This window comes from Cottoperca gobio, chromosome 10, assembly GCF_900634415.1.
Source record: "Cottoperca gobio chromosome 10, fCotGob3.1, whole genome shotgun sequence".
NCBI lineage: Eukaryota > Metazoa > Chordata > Actinopteri > Perciformes > Bovichtidae > Cottoperca > Cottoperca gobio.
This window is the reverse complement of record NC_041364.1, coordinates 17,504,976-17,524,195: the sequence shown is the minus strand read 5'-3', so window position 1 is coordinate 17,524,195 and position 19,220 is coordinate 17,504,976. Positions and strand designations below refer to the sequence as shown.

Genomic DNA, 19,220 nt, shown 5'->3' with positions numbered 1-19,220 from the left:
CTTCAGCAGTCACTGGATCGGTTCGCAGCCAAGGGTGGTGCGGTTGGGATGAGGATCAGCACCTCAAAATCTGAGGCCATGGCTCTCAGCAGGAAACCAGTGGATTGCCTACTCCGGGTAGGGAAAGAGCCCTTACCCCAAGTGAAGGAGTTCAAGTACCTTGGGGTCTTGTTCGCGAGTGAGGGCACAATGGAGCGAGAGATCGGCCGGAGAATCAGAGCAGCGGGGGCGGTACTGCGGTCGCTTTACCGCACCGTTGTGACGAAAAGAGAGCTGAGCCAGAAGGCAAAGCTCTCGATCTACCGGTCCTACCCTAACCTATGGTCATGAAGGCTGGGTCATGACCGAAAGAACGAGATCACGGGTACAAGCGGCCGAAATGGGTTTTCTCAGGCGGGTGGAAAATAGGAAATTAGAAATAGGGTGAGAAGCTCAGAGCCGCTGCTCCTTTGCGTTGAAAGGAGCCAGTTGAGGTGGTTCGGGCATCTAGTAAGGATGCCACCTGGCCACCTCCCTAGGGAGGTGTTCCAGGCACGTCCAGCTGGGAGGAGACCCCGGGGAAGACCCAGGACTCGGTGGAGAGATTATATCTCCTCACTGGCCTGGGAACGCCTCGGGATCCCCCAGTCGGAGCTGGAGGATGTGGCCCGGAGAAGGGAAGTTTGGGGTTCCTCACTGGAGCTGCTGCCCCCGCAACCCGACCCCGGATAAGCGGTAGACGATGGATGGATGGATTAATGTTCAGAGTTACTGTTTTTGTGTTTTTGCTGTACAATTATATTTGAATAATTTCTGTATTTATACAGTGAAGGTTAAAATGTCAACAATGAGTGCATAGCTTTTTGGCTTCAGTGTTTATGGTTGGGTCACTGGGGACTGATGCTGGGTTATATAGTTAAGTGTTGCTCTGGTTGAGGTACTTGCCTCTGGCAATAAAAGGTCATCATAAATGATTAATGAGAGGAAAATGTCATGAGGGAGGGGAGGGTTCAAAAAGAGGTGTACGGTAACTTGGGGATGACTCCATCATCCTAAATTTTCCTTGCTGTATTTTTGACTTTTGAATTTTACATTTGTGCAAACTTCGTACATTTGAGTGAAAAGTAACATTATTTACATTGAATTCTCAGCACAGCTGGGTTGTTTTTAAATCAGACGGACAAATCTAGTTTTCTCTTATGTTGATTATCCCTTTAATTGTGTGGTTTTGACCTATCGTGTGTATTCAGATCAATGAATAGAGAATTCCTTATGAGGCTCCCACAGAGGTGTGTCCACCGACACAACTTCGAGTTCAGACCAAAGTTCTTTACTTTATTAGAATCCATAGAAATTCTAATGGATGCCCATAAAAAAATATATTTAATAAACTGATGTCAGCAGGAGACCATCCGCTGATGTCTGATCCATCTCATTAAGGTGTGTGTGTCTCTCTGATTGATTGATTGATTGATTGATTAGACCATCCCTTTTATCTACGTATCTTTGACACCACAAGACAATTTTATCACACGCAGGGAACATTTTTTAGAAATGTATTTTTTGTAAACACTGGTCATTTTGATGCACAATGATTACAATATAATCACTCTCTACTTAACACTACTCAAACAATACACACAAACAATGATTGCAAAACATATTTAAAATGTTAACATCTACCTCAGATTAAGATGCCAGATACAGATGTTTCTTGATTGAAACCTTTATTAGTCCCACAGAAGGGTGTCCATATATTTCAAGAAAACTTAAATTTACAATGTTTGTTCACCACACAGACATAGTATACTGAAAATATATATAGATATACTGTGCATTAAATTTACATTGTAATCCTTACCAGAAGCTTTAATTTGCAGCCACCAAAAGTAATTGTACACTATTTTTTAAATATGTTTCTATCCCATTAAACAATAAAAACACAACAAAAAGACAATATCATGTCATATTTATCATATACATGTATACTGAAGATACTGCTCTATTCACAGTCCATATTTATAGTCTCGTATTCCACGCCGATTGCACGTCTTACCTTTTTGAATAATAACATAAACACAGACGGAATACAATTGATTTACGGTGAAGCACTCCTTAAACTGAGGTCTGTTGATGAAGCTGCTGTTGTTTGAGGACTATTCTGAAGATCAGCTGGAAGGTGGTTGTTATTTTTCCCCCTCTTTGTTTTGGTGCTCCCACGGCACTGGATCATTTTCCTCTGTGTGCAATCCACTCTCCCTCTCGTGCCAGAACTGCTCCACATCAGGCAAGGCAATCCCATCTTTGAGGCTCACCGTGTCTACATCTCTCTCTCCTCCTTGCTCTGGCTGAGGCTGAGCTTCTCTGCAGGGACCCTGGCTGGAGCTCGATTGAATGTTCCTCTCCCCCAGCAGCTGGCCAGAAGTCTCTGGTCTGGGGCAAGGTGACTGGAGAGAAGTAGGGTTGTGAGGTCCGGCTTTTGTCTTTGTAGGAGGTTGTTTGCGCAGGGTGAGGCGCCTCCACAGCCCTCTGTAGCCCTCTCTGAACTCCTCAGAGAGGGAGAGGACGATGAGAGGATTCACGACGGACAGAGAGAAGGTGAGCAGCTGAGCAGAGAGGGTGAGAAGAGGGGGAAGAGAGGAGACGAGAGGCTGAGCTCCTTCGATTTCCTTCTCTGCAATATGGTGCTCCCAAACCCACGCCACCCACTGTGGAAGCCAGAGAATAGCCATGGCCACGGTCAGGCTAAACAGCATCAAGGTGAGCTTCCTGGACCTTATCTGTGTACGCAGGTTCTGAGTCTTACTGGATCGGCGCTGGCACTGTCTGTAAGCCCTCCAGAAATACATCAGGGCAAAGCTGAGAGGTGCACAGTAGACTCCCAGGGGGTATGCTTTGACGTACACAGTCATGAAGTCCCGGGCTTCAGGAGGAACCATTAGCACACACACCAGCCCACGGGTTTCTCTCTGCAATGTCGCAAACAGCCAGTGAGGTATGGTGATGGAGCAGGCTGACAGCCAGATGAAGAAGAACACCACCAGGATGGAGCCCAGGTGGATGCTCACCTGCTTGTTGGGGTTGGACACGTAGCGGTAGCACGCTTTGGCCATGACAGCCACTGTGAAGCTCTTTGCTGCCATGCAGGATTGGAGGAACCAGTCGGCTGTCTTGCAGACAACCCAGCCCAGATTCCAGCTAGCTTTGGAGTAAGAGGCAGCCTTGAAAGGCACCGTGAACAGCAGCACCAGTCCGTCAGCAAACATCAGGTTGAAGATGAGGGAGTTGATTAGAGATAGTTTTCCCCTATGAGCACTGGAGAACAAGCTGACCATCGCAGTGAGATTACAAGCCACACCCAAGACACAGATGACTCCAAGAATAGCTGGCATCAGGACCATCAGCTCCTCGGGGTCCAGGTTTTGGTATGAGCCGCGTTCATTGAATGACCACTTGTCTATGGAGCTGTTCACGACTGTCGCATTGTTCCCGCTCAACTTTTCCATCTTTTCCAAAAAGATGGTAAGCTAATGAGACAATGATAGTGAAAGTCAAAGGGAGCCACGAGAAGGAAAAATAGGTTCTGGGTAGAAGATTTTAAAAAAATGTATGTATGTGCTCAAAAGAGAGATTTCATATGTCTAGCAAGACTACAACTCTGAATCTAAACCTGTAATCTGATCAGAGAAAGTATCGATTGAAGATCAATAATCAAAGTGGAGCTCCAGTCTGTCCACGGGTTTATCGTGAGACACAATGGTGCAGCTTCTGCTGCTGGTTATAAAGATGCAGTTTGATTGACAGCTGCTGTCCCCAGCTGACGAAATGTGCGTCAACTACAGCTTCACGGGGCCAATTAGAAAAACTCTGCATAATGAACACAGTATAACAGATGAATGTATGGGATATCTAATTTGTGTAAATGTTTGTGAATTAGTAATCATTACAGTGCAGTTGTTTTGTTTTGTTATAATAACCTATGGCCTTTTTAGAATGAGTTACAAACAGTACATGAACTATAACATCTGAAGTACCCACCAGCAATCCAGATGGATTCTGTCATTTGTGTTTGATGTATGAGCTGCATGGATCAGCAGCCATTATTTGGAAGCCAAATGTTCTGTTCTTATAATTGTAAATTAGTATAATATGAATAATTGAAAGAAATTGTGACTGGCTAGTAATTTGAAATCAACCACCAACTGCGTCCAGTTTCTGAAAATCATGTTTCCTCCCTTTTCTTGCAGCCAGACTGCCTTTACATGTCTTACCTTTCATCCACAGGAGGGCACCCTCGCACCACAAGCAGCAATAAATCATCTGATTTACATTTAATTTGAGTCGGCAGCATTAACAGAGGAAGTCCAACAATTCAGGCTTTCAACTTGCACAACTTTATTCTTTTTTTTATTCAAAGAAAGTCCAGTAAGCATAAAGACTGCATGGTAATTAATTGCATTTCAATACATTCTGAGCTATAAAAGTTTTTTTGTTTCAATTAGAAGTGTCACAAAGGAGGTTGTTTAGAAGACATTACTGTTTTAAAGGAATCACACTTAATAATTCCCTGATTTTACAGAGTTCATTTAGACCTTTGACTGCTTTTAGTTATGGGAGCTTGCTCTTAAAAACTAATCTGAGACAAATGAGGATCTCCAAACTGATCAGAGCTGAGTACTGAAAATACAAACCTGCTACTGTTCCACGTTACCCATCTTCAACAAAAGGAGGAACGTGGACAGGCACCGCAGCAATCTTAAACATTTTTAAACTGGCTTCTGGAGAAAGCCAAGTATTTTACTTGCAAAGTGCCTCAGATGATCTGTAGATGTTCAAATCTCTATGTGCAGGCTGTCAGTTTCATCAGAATCAGATCCAACGCATGCAAAAAGAGATATGCTAGCATTATGTTATGCCAAGAAATCTCAAGTTCAATAATTCAACATGAAAGTTGACGGTTCTACCTTCTACAGATCATTTTCAGTACAATCCAAATAAGGTAAAAATGTGGTGAGTTTTTCAGGGATTTTGCAAAAGAAATGTTGAATGTGGCTTTGTCGTGTCTCTTGCAAACTGATGAGATTAGATGGACTGCAATGTGATAAGAGCAACAATTACTTTGTACGTATCACAGCGTCCTCCCCTGAACTTAAAAGCATGTAGCCGGTGCTCTAATGTAATTATGACTACATTGCTTCGAGCACTTTTTTCCGCTTGGGAACTCGGTGGAGCTTTTTTTGTTTTTCTTGATAGAGAAAGAGAAAAAAAATCCTAAATTAACATTTCATTTGAAACATTCACACTCCTGCCTTGTACTCAGTCCCCACCCCCCTCCCGCTCCCACTACATCAACCCACCACCCCCACCCCACATACCAAAAGAAGGCACCACAGCTTCTAAACAGACTCATTGACCGAGCAAAGGACTCAATACAACAACAGCATTAAATAAAACCATTGACACAGCCTGGAAGGGCTTCATTCACTTTACAGACTACAGCAGTCTCACCAGGGAGACACAGAATTGGTACTAGAAAGACGGACCATGTTGTGTCACAGGCAGAGAAAACTCTCAGTTTCTGGGGTCAGAGATTAACAATCTCTTCCTCTTTTGTAGGAATTCTGCAGCAGGTTGCGCAGTCGGACACGTTGCCTCAGTTGGAGGCCGCAGGGTTGATCACATGCACTGTAGCATGAGCAGATTGAAAGAGAGGGGGCACTGTTGCTACATGACAATAAGCCACCATCATGTAAGATCGGTTTCTGTCTGTGTGCTCTACTTTAGGTTCAGTGTTCCCACATTCCACCCCTTTCTCCAGGGTCCCTCCGGAGGGCTGCTACATCATGTTATTCATGCAGCAATCCTCTTGTTGCACAGGATTCACTTCTCCAGGTGTTCGCATGGCTAAATAAATTAAATCAGAAGTCAAATTGAAGAATGAAAGTCCATCCTCAATTTCGAGGAACCTTTTTTCCTAACGCTGTATCCAGGCTGTATCAATTTCCCGCTTCCCCAAAATTAAACACCGTCCACATTTCAGTCACTGGATACTTGTCTCTGCACTTCTTCAGCAGAGCAGCAAAATTCAAGACCGGCAGCAACAAGACATAGGGAGAGGAGGAGAAGGATGTAGAGCTCCATCTCTCTCTTTCTCCAACCCTAGCTCTACCTGCAGCCCCCTCATGTGTGGGGGTCAGGGGTCAGCAGGGGTAGATTGCCCCTTTAGTTGACCTTGTCTTGGAAAATGTATAGATTGTTGGTGGCCGCTACAGCGATGATGTTCTCATGCGGGTGCCACGTAGTGTGAAGGATCTTCTTGCTGAAGTCAAGGCTGTCTACACTGATCTCATCCTTACGGCGCTTCCCACCTACACACACCTGGAGGACAACAGTAGGGATAAAGAGGTGTTAGGATACGAGTGTGCACAATTTTTAAAGCATAAATTAACCCAGATTTCAGTGACCCTAAAGCAGCATTTATTTAATGTTGCCCACTTGGGGGCACCAGAACAAGCTGGGAAACACAACAATAATATAATATCCCCTCATAAAGTAGATATTGTTGTTTGTTAGCAAACAGTTGCAAGATAAGGCAATATAAAACAAATCCAGCTGCCTTAAACACCGGACCTCTAGAAATCAGGTAACCTGTATTGATGAGTAGTGCCGTACCTTGCGAGGCTTCAGAATGGCTCTGGGTTTGCTGTTCTCCCTGGACGCCTCCAGTGTGACGTCACGTTTAGTGTTCCGGTCAAACATTCGGAAGAAATTGTTGTACGAGCCGGTCATTATGACGCTGAGGAGGAGCAGAGGAGAGCGGAGGGTTATTAAGATGGATGGATGGATGTATGCATGGATGGATGGATGGATAATAAATAAATTGTACCTGTCTGATCCATTCCAGACGCACTCAAACTTGTCAAAGATGCAGTCATTCTCATACAGAGAGCACAGTTTGCCACGTAAATAGTCGTGAACCTGAAAAACAAATAAAAACATGAACATCTAAAGTAGTTGGTAGATTATGATCACACTTTTCCTGCCTCTAAAGTTCGTCACATAGCCTTTTCAGCGGACAACCATAAGCTGCACTGCCATATGCTCTAGTTTCAATAATCCCTTTCAGACCTTGTGACCCACGCTAAGATGCTAGGTAGCAGGTGGAGGCGGAGCTGGAATTGGACGGAGAATCCCTTGAGCCCAGCTGATGGCCTTATCAATCATGACCTGCCCTAAAATGGCTTCCCCTGATCAGGCAGTGTGGATCTGACCCCGGTGACCACACAGTGGGAGGTTTTGCCCTTCAGGTTGCATCAGTACCGCCACTATCTGTCTTTTTACGGACAGTCGGCTCAATAAGCCCTCCTGGGGTAATCGCTGAAGATGACACGGTTACAGATTGGCAGGGTGACAGTGAAACAGGATTATGTTGACCGATTAGTCTGAAATCAATACATTTTGATTTGATCTCTGCCTTATTTAGGATTATCCTTGGCGCCTTCAAACTGTCCAACAGGCTCATAAAAGCAAGACAAAAGCTTACCTGGTATGTCTCTAGTGGTTTGTTCTCCATTTGAAGGTCCCACACCTTGACAGTGAGGTAGTCCCTTGTCATCAGGTAGCGCCCGTTGTGGCTGAACTTCACGTCAGAGATGGATGAGATGATTTCAGAGAAGAAGGAGCGGGTGGAGGGATCCTCGGGCTCCTCAAAGTCTACGAGAGAAACAAAACAAAAAGCAGTTATCTTCTGCCAGGAAAAACACATTTTACACCGTAGGAGGTCGCTGCTTAAAAGAGATGTTTTCCACCCGCAAGTCTTTTAATCATTTGCAGCGAGAAAAAGATTTTGTTTGGGTGGTGGGGGACGTCATTAGCGAACAATGCCACAACAATGCCTGGGTGTGGGGTTTGCTGCAGCAGCTGCATCTCTTCACGGTATTATTTCTGTGTGTGTTTAGGGAGAGAGTTGTGGGTCAGCATGCTGGGTAAATATTGGTTATGATTCATATTGATTCTGGCAGCTGCTGATCTGTGTGCAGGCCAACACGCTGGGGATAAGAGCCAGGCATTCCATCGTTAGCTGTCAAGTTATTGTTCCTCCTCCTCTTTTCCTCCCACCCTTTCTCCCCTCTCTACTCTCCATCTCTCCAAAAATGCCCCCACCATTCTCCCCCCTCCTCCTCAGCTGAGGCCGGGAGAATAGCTCTGTGATGTGTCAATGGGGAGTCTAACAAGGGATGCGGCATGAGAGATGAAAAAATGGGGGGATGAGAAAGCGATAAGAAAAACAAATCAATGTCAAAGTGCTGGGCACATTTGGGCCCTGCTGGATTTGTGTGTGTGTGTCAGTGAATGAGCGTTTGTGTATAAGTGGGTGTGTGCAATATGTGCATGTATATATGCATGTGTGTGCATCCCTGCCCTCCCGCCCGTCCCACTCCAGGGGTGTATAATAGGGTCCCAGGGGAGCGGGCATGGGGGCTGCTTGGTCCCTCTCTCTCTGTCCTGGGGCTCAGAGCTATCCTCCCCTATCCATCCATCCTCAATCTAACGCTGACAGACACCACAAACCTCCCAGATTTACAGGTATGGGAGGGGATACGATATGTATTGTGTTTTTTATGTAGACGGTTCAGGAAGTTTTGTGTGTGTGTGGATGTCAAGGGACGGAGGAGCTGTGTGTGTATGCGTGGGAGGGATACATCGCTCTGAGCCATACACTGTTCATGCAGTGAGACGGTGGGTCGCTATCAACAGACCTGTCCTGAGGCTAAGGAGAGCACCTGCCTGCTCTGTGAGTGTGTGTGTGTGTGTGTGTGTGTGTGTGTGTGTGTGTGCGTGTGTGTGTGTGTGTGTGTGTGTGTGAGTATGTGTTTGCAAGCATCTGTCAAGTAATGGCACGTTCATGTCAATATAAAACAGCTGTGAATGCCACAACTACAACCTAAATCTAAACATTTTATGCCTATATTACACTTATTTCTCCCTCAAATAAATGATCATGTGAAATTCAACAGGCCGTGTTATGCATGGTCACGTGAACGCATCAATATGTCTGAGGAAATAACTGGCATTATTGAACAACAAGGTGTGTCCATGAGGGACTAATGCGATTGCTCTTAAGCTATTGATTTTGCAACGAAAATGTCAATGTATTCATTATTCATTTGACCAAAGCGTATGCATGTGATGTTAGGCTTTAGAGAAGGCCATTCATTGTTTGAAACACACAAGCGAGAATTATTGATGGGTTATCAATCCTAGCATATGGAGCAGGGGGAAGACCACACAAAGGTGGAGCTGAAGCAGAAACATTCAGTGTTAATTTCACACTTCCATCATTTTAATGTTGTATTTAACAATTTAGATGATATAATATTACGACTCAACTGCATTGAGGACACTGAGGTCCTTTTCTTTTGTCTTGTTTTTAGAAATGTGGGCGTTTTGATGAGTTTTGAGTTTACATTCAATAAAACTCAAATTACACACAGTGGGTTTCTTAAGACTATGTAATGTTTTTATACTCAATATCTAAATGTGACTCTTTTAAGGAGGGAAAATCTGTTATAATAAATAAAGGGATTCTGTGTTTAAGTTCAGTTCAATACAACTAGGTATCCCTGCAAGGGGATTTGATGCAGAAGCTTGCTTGAGAGAAGGCTTTGAAGCAACATTTATACGATAGAGTGGCTACTTAACATTTGCAGAATATATAACAAAGAAATATTGAAGACGAAAGAAATCCAATAATTATGCTTGAACACTTGAGTTTTACAGCATTTTTTTGGTGGCTATGCAAATAAACATAGCGAGGCCCCATACAATAAAAATAATGCTTTACATTATAACAGAATCTTTTCACAGAAAGAAAATCTATAAAGATGAGCGTTGGCTTTTTTTATCACTCTACTTGTTCTCACATTTGCAGTGTTTGTCGCAGAGCGCAGCCTCTCTCATGTCACAGAGGCGTATCGAGCCCTTGCTGCTGCTGTAGGCAAAGGTGTTACACTGCTGGGGATGAAACTCTGCTGAGGTGATCACCTCTGTCAGCTCCTCCATGTTGGCTGGCTTGATGTCCACAATGTCTGAGAGTTAGGCGCTAAGGAACTACAACTTTTAGACAATTACTGTGGCCTAAGACTGAAGGCCAAAACTGACAAATGACTACCGTTTGAAATGTATGTTCTGAACAAGTGACACATTTCCTGTACAAACAGATTTGAACAATAGGGTTACTTTTCACCCCTTTTCCCCAAAAAATGTTTTAGTTCCCAAGAAGAGTAACAGGATACTGAAGCTGCGGTCGGTGATCTCCAGGTTCCACAGGTTCACCCTGAGGTCGTCTGTGGAGATGTAAGTCTGAAGGTCGGAGTTGACAGAGATGGAGTTGATGTGGTAGGTGTGAGCATTGCTGAATACACGCCTGGCTGTAGCCTCAACCATCAAGTCCATGGGCTGCAACACCGGCACCTATGGGTGAAGACAGGTCAGGTAAAACAGAGGAACTGAAATAAATGCAAGAAATTCATCGTAAATCTTGGATGGGTTTTGATTCAGTATTCTATTTACTTTTTTTTAGATATGTATTTTGTGTATGTGTGAATGTACATGCACATGGTTGAATGCATTTTGTGTGTGAGAGTGTGTGTGTGTGTGTGTGTGAGTGTGAGTGTGAGTGGGTGTGTGTGGGTGTGTGTGTGTGTGTGTGTGTGTGTGTGTGTGTGTGTGGGTGTGTGTGTGTGTGTGTGTGTGTGTGTGTGTGTGTGTACATAACTAGATGACTCCAGGGATACATATGACATTTACTCAACCAATCTTAATGAAACAGAGACAGTGACTGAGGGGCTCAGGGGCTGTTTGATATCCGTTTGCTACACGGCTACTCTGAGATCACTCAACACCTCTCTCTCTCTCTCTCTCTCTCTCTCTCTCTGTCTCTGTCTGTCTCGTTCTCTCAACTACAGAAGAAGTCACTCCTGCTCTCTTGTTTGTGTGTGGGAGAAGGCAAGAAAAGACAAAAAACGAAGGAGGTGGAAAGAGAGATGGCCCGAGGGGATCGCTAGGCCCTGCTGAGGAATGATAACTGAACTCTGCCGAATTAAGATGAGCTTACACATACACATACACACACACTCACACACTCACACACATACAGTGCTTGGGCTTCAAAGACACCCAGCACCAGTCAGCATGCAGCCCCCCGTTGGCCAGATAAAACCCAGACAAAGAGAGAAGGGAGGGGAGCGAGAGAGGAGAACAAATCGACTGCTTCTTCCCTTTTTCTCTCGTCCGTTGCTGGCACTGACAGAGAGACATGGCAGCCCAGCAGGCTGCTGTATCTCCATGGGTGTCACTTCATTTCCATGTCTTTCACCGGCCATCCAGAGCGACACGGACCGTATTAACCCATAACCCACAACTCTGACAGTTACATTGTTCAGCTTGTTCTTGCATTTCTGCTTTAAAAAGTAACAAATACTCTTGGAAATCTATTCACAACAGAATTTTAAAGCAGTTTCTTTTTATAGCAGCAATCAAGTAAAACACAAGGAGATGTGTTTTAAGGAGATCCTGAAACAAAGACTTAGTTAAACAATAAAGAGTATTTATTGTTAGATTTTTTGGCTACATTTCTGAATGATTTTTTTTCAAAGCTCTTCCCTTTCCTCCTCTGCCTCCCCCCCCCCCCACGCAGATTTCACAGCCTCTAAACAGGATTGCCACAGTCCCGGCCTGTCCTCCAGGTTGCTATGATCCCCTGGCCAGCCAGACAAAGAGGGACAGACACGCTGAACACAGCACTAATCTACAATGGCAGACACACACACACACACACATTTACACATACACACACACTGTCCTATGTGCCTGCCTGCTTTGTGTGAAAATTAAAGAGGTAGTGGAGTGATAAGAATGAGAGGGAGAGAGGAGGGGAGGGGGGGGGGGGGGGGAGAGACAGAGAGGATGATCCCTTCATGGTTTTCACCCCAGTGCACATATCGATCATTCTCACTTTCTTGTGTAAGTTAAACATTGTCCCGACGGTTGTGTGTTTGCTGGTGTCATATATCAGTCGAAAGTGAGCATGTATTACAGGGAAGAATGTGTCAGTTTATACAGTGCAGACATACAGAATGTGTTTCTATTATGTAGGATTAAAGGCTATCATAGCATAATAATGAGTTTAGATGTGCAAACTGAGGACTGACCTTTGTCACAGAAAACATGTGGGTATGTCAGCGTAGGAAAAACACAGGTGTTAATTATAAAATGAATGATAGCTTCTGGTATTGTGCATACTAGTTCACTGTCATGGCTTACTGGGGCAGAGCCATTGTTCATGTTGGTAGTAACACCTGTGCTTTTGCTACTAAGACGAGTCAAAATGTCTGCTGCGAAAAGGTCTATCATCAACATGCCTTTCTAGAAAGACAAGTCCATTGAAACCTTTGCCCCCCTTTGGCTTTCCAATTCATATGATTTTTAAATTTTCCCTAAATGCTGAACATTTTGGAAAATGCACATATTTGCTTTCTGAGATGAGCAGATTGAAACCATTCTCATATCTGTAAGTTCAATATAAAGCTACCATCAGTCGGTTAGCTTAGCTTAGCATTTTTACACTCTAACATGTTTATTTGTGATTTTTAGAGGTGCTGTCAGGCTCCCTGTTTTCAGTCGAAATGCTAAGCTAAGAGGCTGTTTGCTCGAGCTTCATATTTAACTACTGCACACTCATTGAAGAGGTATCCAGCTCTCGTCGAGAGCAAATAAGCATATTTCCCAAACATGGTCAAACTATACCATGTGTTTGTTTTGGAGGATAGTACGATTTCATTTTTAATTGATTAATTTCATTTTGGGAATTTAAAATTATTTATGTAAATAATTACTGCACGTTGTCCTATTTTACATGTATAGGAAATTGACACATTATACAGTTATAATGTGTCAATTTCCTTCTAAATGTAAAATAACCGCAGTCTTATGAGACTGTAGCTGGAAATGTTTTGTTTGGTCTTCAGTTCATCGCCACACTGAAATTTTAACACACCAGCAAGACAAGACAGAGCCGTTTACCTGACTCCATGTGACAGTTAGGTGTTAGGCGTGATAGTTTTGTGTGACCCCCCTTACCCGTAGCGAGGTGATGGTCGACGGGTCTCTGATCCGTCCATCGTCATCCTTCAGGTTGTAGCCCTCCGGACGTTTGTCTCTCTCGCTGATTTTCCACAGCTTCACCGTCTTGTCTGGGATGGATACATCAGACACACACACACACGCAGACACACACACGCAGACACACACAAACACAAAATACAGTTAGATCACAGCTCACTACAGTGAATCTCGGATACAAGATGGATGCGGGGGGTTGGGCAGCCAATCTGGCATGTAGCTGGGCAGCAGCCAGCGAGAATGATGAATGGCGGCTCCTGTGAACATTCTGATGTCACTGATATCAATCTACATGTTGACTACATTTCCCGTCTGCAGTGTACGCTCCCCCTGAAAAAGCCATCTTGGCGCTTTTCATTTCGGCATCAAACAAACACCAGTTACATCTCATCTTCTCGGGCTGGTGCGGGGGATGGCGGCAGCAGTCAGGTTGTTGCCTCCTTTTTTTTTGCTTTTAATTTCCGCTGTGAATATTGGTGTCAGAGCAGCGAGGCCATCACCACAGGATCCTCCACCATCTGCTCCAGCCACCGCTAGCACTTCTGTAGCAGCCATGCATGAAGCCCACAATCTGCAAGACGTCTCTCTGCTGTGTGTGTGTGTGTGTGTGTGTGTGTGTGTGTGTGTGTGTGTGTGTGTGTGTGTGTGTGTGTGTGTGTGTGTGTGTGTATATGTGTGTATGTGTGTGTGTGGTGTGTGGGTTCCTGGTGTGGCAGCCATGCATGAAGTTCTCAATCTGAAACGCTTCTGCTGGTGGCAATTGCTCAGCCAAGCGAAACCCCAATACATACACACTGACAGTCAAAAAGACATTTTCATGTGTGATAATAACATCTCCTCTTATCATCAGCTGTATATCTGACCATTCTGCCGAGTGAGGAATGAATCAGGCCTTTACTTGACACTGTTCATGAGTAACAACAACACTCTGCCCACGTTTAAACACACTCTCCATCATGACATATGAATGGTTTCTTTGACCATTTCGCCACTTGAGTTGCTCCTACAGTACCAGGGCCTCCTTAGCTAACTGACTGACCGTTGGTGGAGAGCAGGAAGTAGGCGGCATTCTGCTGAGGAAGCCATTTGATCTTGTTGATCTTCTCCTCAATCTCCAAACTCTTCAAGTAGTCAAACTCCGGCTCGTGACTCTGGAACGTGCTGTAAACATTGTACTCCCCTCGACGTTGGGGCTGGCTCTTACTCTGCAAGAAGAAAAACATAGTGAGAGATGGGCCTATTGGCTGATAACTCCACAGGATTAAACATGGCTCCCAAAAATATGTTTTAAATAGTTCAATTCCTTAACAAGATTTGATTTGAGAAAAAAATACATTCCTAGTGTAAATGTACATTCTAGTCCCCTCAAAATTCCTCTTCAGTAGCTTGAAAGTCTGATCAAATATTTCAGCCATGCTCGTGACGGGACTTTGATCTCATGATATTTCATCTTGAGCCATCATCAGGTCAAATTTGTCCAATACTTGTCCAACGACATTCTCATCAGCCTCAGTTTCAATTTGTGTTTAGTTCTAAATAGCATATACTAGCATGCTAAACTAAGAAGGTGAACATGGTAAACATTATGCTTGCTAAACATCAGCATTGTGACTGTGAACGTATTGGCATGCTGATGTAAGCATTTAACTCAAAGCAGCATTGTGTAGATTCTTAGTATTGTTTTCTATACTGTCCAACAGCATTACCCACACTCACATTAATGTATGATTGTTTTCTGGTTTTTTTTATTATTATTTGCTTGTTCTAGCAGCTATAGTGTACTGTGTGGGACATTTACATTGAATCAACAACCAATTCTTAGATGCTACATTTGTATTGCTTCTCTATTACATGACATATAAAATTCTAGATGTACTTTGCACCATCTGCACATATTTTCTTTTAATTCAGCATGAAGGTTTTTGGTTTAATTGGAAAACATCAAAAACATCTTAACTGGAATACAGAATTGATTTAGGTGGTTTTAAACATGTAACAGGAGTTTATAATGATGGCCCCACCAAAGCTTCTTGTTGGTCAAAGACATTTTTGTCGTTTGTGGTTTTAAGATATTTACTGCTTAATTTTCCAGCTTGTAATCCTTGTCAAATACACCTTTTTTACGAGCTAGTTATCTAAAAGCAAAACAATCCAACTTTAATGTTCCAAGCCTGTCAAATCCTTTCAGCAGAAAGGCAGCATAATTAGTATTGCATTGTTGGCATTTCCTACCTCCTGCTCCCTCTGGAAGACAACCACTCTGCCTCCTTTATCCCCGGTGGCCAACAGCTCCCCCGATGAGTTAAACTCAACCGTTGAGATAATGTCAGCTGCAACACAGGAAGCAGAGCAGAGAGGGGGAGAAAATGTCAGCGTGGACGACATGCACAAAGCTTTCAAGGTATCAGTCAGACAGAAACAAAGACCTTTCAGTGAGATCTAGTAGAGTGACTTCTAGAAAGAACATGTCAGGGGAAGGGAAGGGGAATCTCATGGCAAACCCACAGAGGACTCCCCAGCACAGATACCCTAGTTTGGTAAAATATGGGTTAGGAGAAACCACAGAATGATTCACTGCATGATATCAACTAATTCAGCCCTTCGTCTGACTGAAATGAGCCAATCTGTGTCATTTAATTGCCCTCCTGCTTTTTTAAGGACACACTAATAATGCCATTCACCTCTCTCCTCCCGGCTGCAAGACCCCGTGCTGCTCAGTGACTCTCCTGCTCCTTCATTATAAAACCCCACTCATAACCTTTAAACCATGCACTCTTTTGCAGCTGATATATGTCTATGCATGTGTAGGAAACTTTCAATCTATGCAGTGTATAGATAACAAAAATATAAGAGCAGTAAGATAAATTTGCTCCATTTCTACTCCATTGCCAAAATGTTTCTCTGCATAGCTTTTCTCAGAGCTTCACCAAAAGTAAATAAAAAACATCTACCCTTAAGGTAGCTTTTCCTCTCCTCCTCAAATACATACATCTGCATTGATTTAGAAGAGGCTAATGGTGACTGTAATTATTATACAGCCCCAGGCTAAAAAGGCATAGCATAATGTCTGTCACACACACACACACACACACACACACACACACACACACACACACACACACACACCACAGCAGAGGCTAGTCTGTTTAACAGTGACAGCAATATTAGACAGAAGGAGAAAGAAAGAGCTTGTTGTTTTGTACACCCCCCCCTCCACGCACTCTATGGACCTGCTACTGGCGGAGCGCTGAACAGGAGAGGGGAATGTTGCTATGGAGACCATTTCCATCTCTAGCAGCAGTCAGAGGGTTGTATATGTGTGTGTGTGTGTGTGTGTGTGTGTGTGTGTGTGTGTGTGTGTGTGTGTGTGTGTGTGTGTGTGTGTGTGTGTGTGTGCCAATAGCTCTCAGACTTAGTTGCTGATGCTAGCTGTAATTCAGCAGACAGAGAGAGGGAGTGCTGCAATAGAGTGAAAACCTGCTACTGCATCTGGGGGAGTGAGTGCAGTTTCAATGCAGCACACAACTTCAGACAATGGAGTCCCTGTAGACGGGCTCATCTCTGCACGTAAAGCTGCTGTGTATGGTGGGAATGACTAAGCGCCATGTCTTCGAATGTATGTGTGTTTGTCCTCCCCTGTTTTCATTTAATTGTTGATGACACCAGAGGGATTATTGTGGCCATGTGTTGATAATGACATGAGGTGGGGGGGGCCGATCCTAATCATATTTGAATCTAAAAACTAATTAACGTTTCACAGACAAGACACACTCTGACCTAATTACAGCCTGGGAGTACCCCACTGACACACCATATCGTCGTTGCATACACCCTCGCAAACGCAAAAAAAACCGATGCCGGTGTTATCTCTCTTTCTGTATCTGCATGCACAGAGATGTGTAGTACAACCCAACCAACACACACCCACACACACACTCACACAATGCTGTCTTCCCCAACACCATCAGGCCAAAGCCACCGGTGTGAATCGAATGGAATCGGCTTAGCAGTCAGCATTCTTGAATCAAAGCTTTTCTCTCTCTCGTTTTGTCCTCCCTACTTTTTTCTGTCTCTCTCCTCCCCTCATCATCAACTCATTAAGTCACTGAGGAGAAACGGTAATTGATGGGTGCCATTTAACAAATTCACACACGGATACGTCCTTCAATCATCTCACTGAATGAAGAACCGGGCGAGCCAGTGAAGCTGAAACTCAGGGTAACGTGATGGAATGCTTCCCTAAATTAGTTTTTCCTCATGCAAATGAATTTAAACGCAAGACAACGCAATTTATTCAACCTCAGCCACTGATGGAATTGTGTTTGAACCTCAACAAATTGTGTTTTCAAAAAAACTTTCATTATTGGGAACACACTGCTTAGCAGCGGAGTCGCAGGTGGGCGGGGCCTCTGTCTTGATTTCCGTTTGCGCCAGATCAGATTTTTATTACGTAAGCATCAGCGGGTTCAAGGTGGACTAGAATTAGAAGTAGGATGATCAAATGTATCTCTCTCTCACATACACACACACACACACACACACACACACACACACACACACACACACACACACACACACACACACACACACACACACAGAGCTTCATCAGCAGACCCTAACCAGATGAAGCCCATAAATCCTGTGGCCAGCCAGGTCTGAGCAGACAGGTCAGCGCTTCTTGATGCATCAGAGGGATGCTCGAGATAACACACATCCATCACTAGTAATAACACAGACAAGCCTGTTTTCTTGCTGCTGTGATGTGTGTGCGTAACTGTGTACGTACCACTGAAATAACACAGGCCCTTATCTGTTTCTATTCACCGATCTGACCCTCAATAACCCCCCGTCAGCATGCAATATAGAATCGGGACTCAAACCAATTGGATGGAAACATAGATATGCATTGATTCTGGAATGAAACGCATGCACGAGGTTTCAGAAACGCAGAGCAGGGAGCGAGGATATTGAATGTATTTATAGATGGCCGGGCATGCAACATCTATCACGCATAACAGAAAGGGCCACTAAAAGAAAAGAGGGGGGAAGTCTGGGGAGGTAAGTAGGTCAATAAAAGATCGTACAGTGAGTTCCATCAGTACAGACTACAGCAAAGCCCAAAATAGGAGCACCCTAACTAACCTCTAGACAACATGTAATCCTGTCAGGAGTGGAAAAAAACAAAAACAAACAAACAGAGGCTTGATCCTGTGGCACTGGAAGGTTGTGTAAGACAGAGACCCAAAATGGTGTGACTGAATTGGAAAGCTAGTTGCGTAAGTGGTGTACAATAATTCCAGGTAGAGGGAGGGACGTGAGCAACATGGTGTCGTGTAAATGCTTTGTTAGCATGAGACGTGGAGAGGAGAGGATTACAGCACTTGTGCTGAGCTGCCTGCGTCAAAGGATCAGGCCGGGGGATAATTCACGTCCATTCCTGCAGTCTCTTTCACTCCCCGTTCTCGTTCCTTCTAATCAACAACATGTATCAATCTTCACTTCTTTTTTCAGGAACATGAACACAAATGCATGTATCGTCATATTCGAATAAACAGCTGATAACAGCTTTATTTCACACCAGCAACAATGGAGATCAATCGAAATGTTGAATACACCCTGCTACCTGCTGGTCCGGTGCCCAGCCATATAATTAAGGGTTTATTAGCTGCATACAAAGAAGCGGAGCACAATGGAGCTCTCTTCATCTGAAGAGCATGACTCTTTGTAAGATCTGGAGTGAACAAGCTAATTAACCTGGTTTCTCCAGGATCAGCCCCTTGAGAATGAGACAGAATGTGTGTGTGTTAATGTGTGGCTTCTCTCTTTTGTGCACATACGTACGTGTGCGCTTGCTTTTCTATATCCCCACACTCCAGGGATTTCAGGGTGAAATGGGCGAGACGTGTTACTGCTTCACTTCTCACACTTCATTAACACTTCGCCGTGGCACACATCTGACCACAGACACAACCTCGGACAGGGTGCAATGAGAAGAAGTGGTGGAAAACAGTAAAATCAGTGATCGATTCCCACATGCGCTAACATGAACACCAAGGGGG

General features: G+C 44.1%; 2 protein-coding genes across 3 annotated transcripts in view; both read right to left on the bottom strand.

Moving 5' to 3' along the window:
- Positions 1-1,557: 1,557 nt before the first annotated feature.
- Positions 1,558-3,977, bottom strand: gpr151 (G protein-coupled receptor 151). The gene has a single exon (XM_029441692.1). It carries the CDS (start codon positions 3,483-3,485, stop codon positions 2,166-2,168), a length of 1,320 nt encoding a protein of 439 aa, XP_029297552.1. The 5' UTR covers positions 3,486-3,977; the 3' UTR covers positions 1,558-2,165.
- Positions 3,978-5,350: 1,373 nt separating this feature from the next.
- Positions 5,351-19,220, bottom strand: part of ppp2r2ba (protein phosphatase 2, regulatory subunit B, beta a) — a 36,056-nt gene continuing 22,186 nt past the window's right edge. For both annotated transcript variants that reach the window (XM_029441456.1, XM_029441457.1), the window contains exons 2-10: positions 15,394-15,491; positions 14,201-14,366; positions 13,120-13,232; positions 10,275-10,452; positions 9,903-10,067; positions 7,523-7,692; positions 6,866-6,957; positions 6,652-6,775; positions 5,351-6,357 (exon numbers count right to left, since the gene is read on the bottom strand). In XM_029441456.1, coding sequence (XP_029297316.1) covers positions 6,202-6,357; positions 6,652-6,775; positions 6,866-6,957; positions 7,523-7,692; positions 9,903-10,067; positions 10,275-10,452; positions 13,120-13,232; positions 14,201-14,366; positions 15,394-15,491 — 1,262 coding nt within the window. In that variant the 3' untranslated portion in view covers positions 5,351-6,201. The remainder of the gene's footprint in view (positions 6,358-6,651; positions 6,776-6,865; positions 6,958-7,522; positions 7,693-9,902; positions 10,068-10,274; positions 10,453-13,119; positions 13,233-14,200; positions 14,367-15,393; positions 15,492-19,220) is intronic.

Coding starts and splice junctions, on each gene's coding strand:
- gpr151 (XM_029441692.1), bottom strand. CDS start 3,485: ATGGAAAAGTTGAGCGGGAACAATGCGACAGTCGTGAACAGCTCCATA.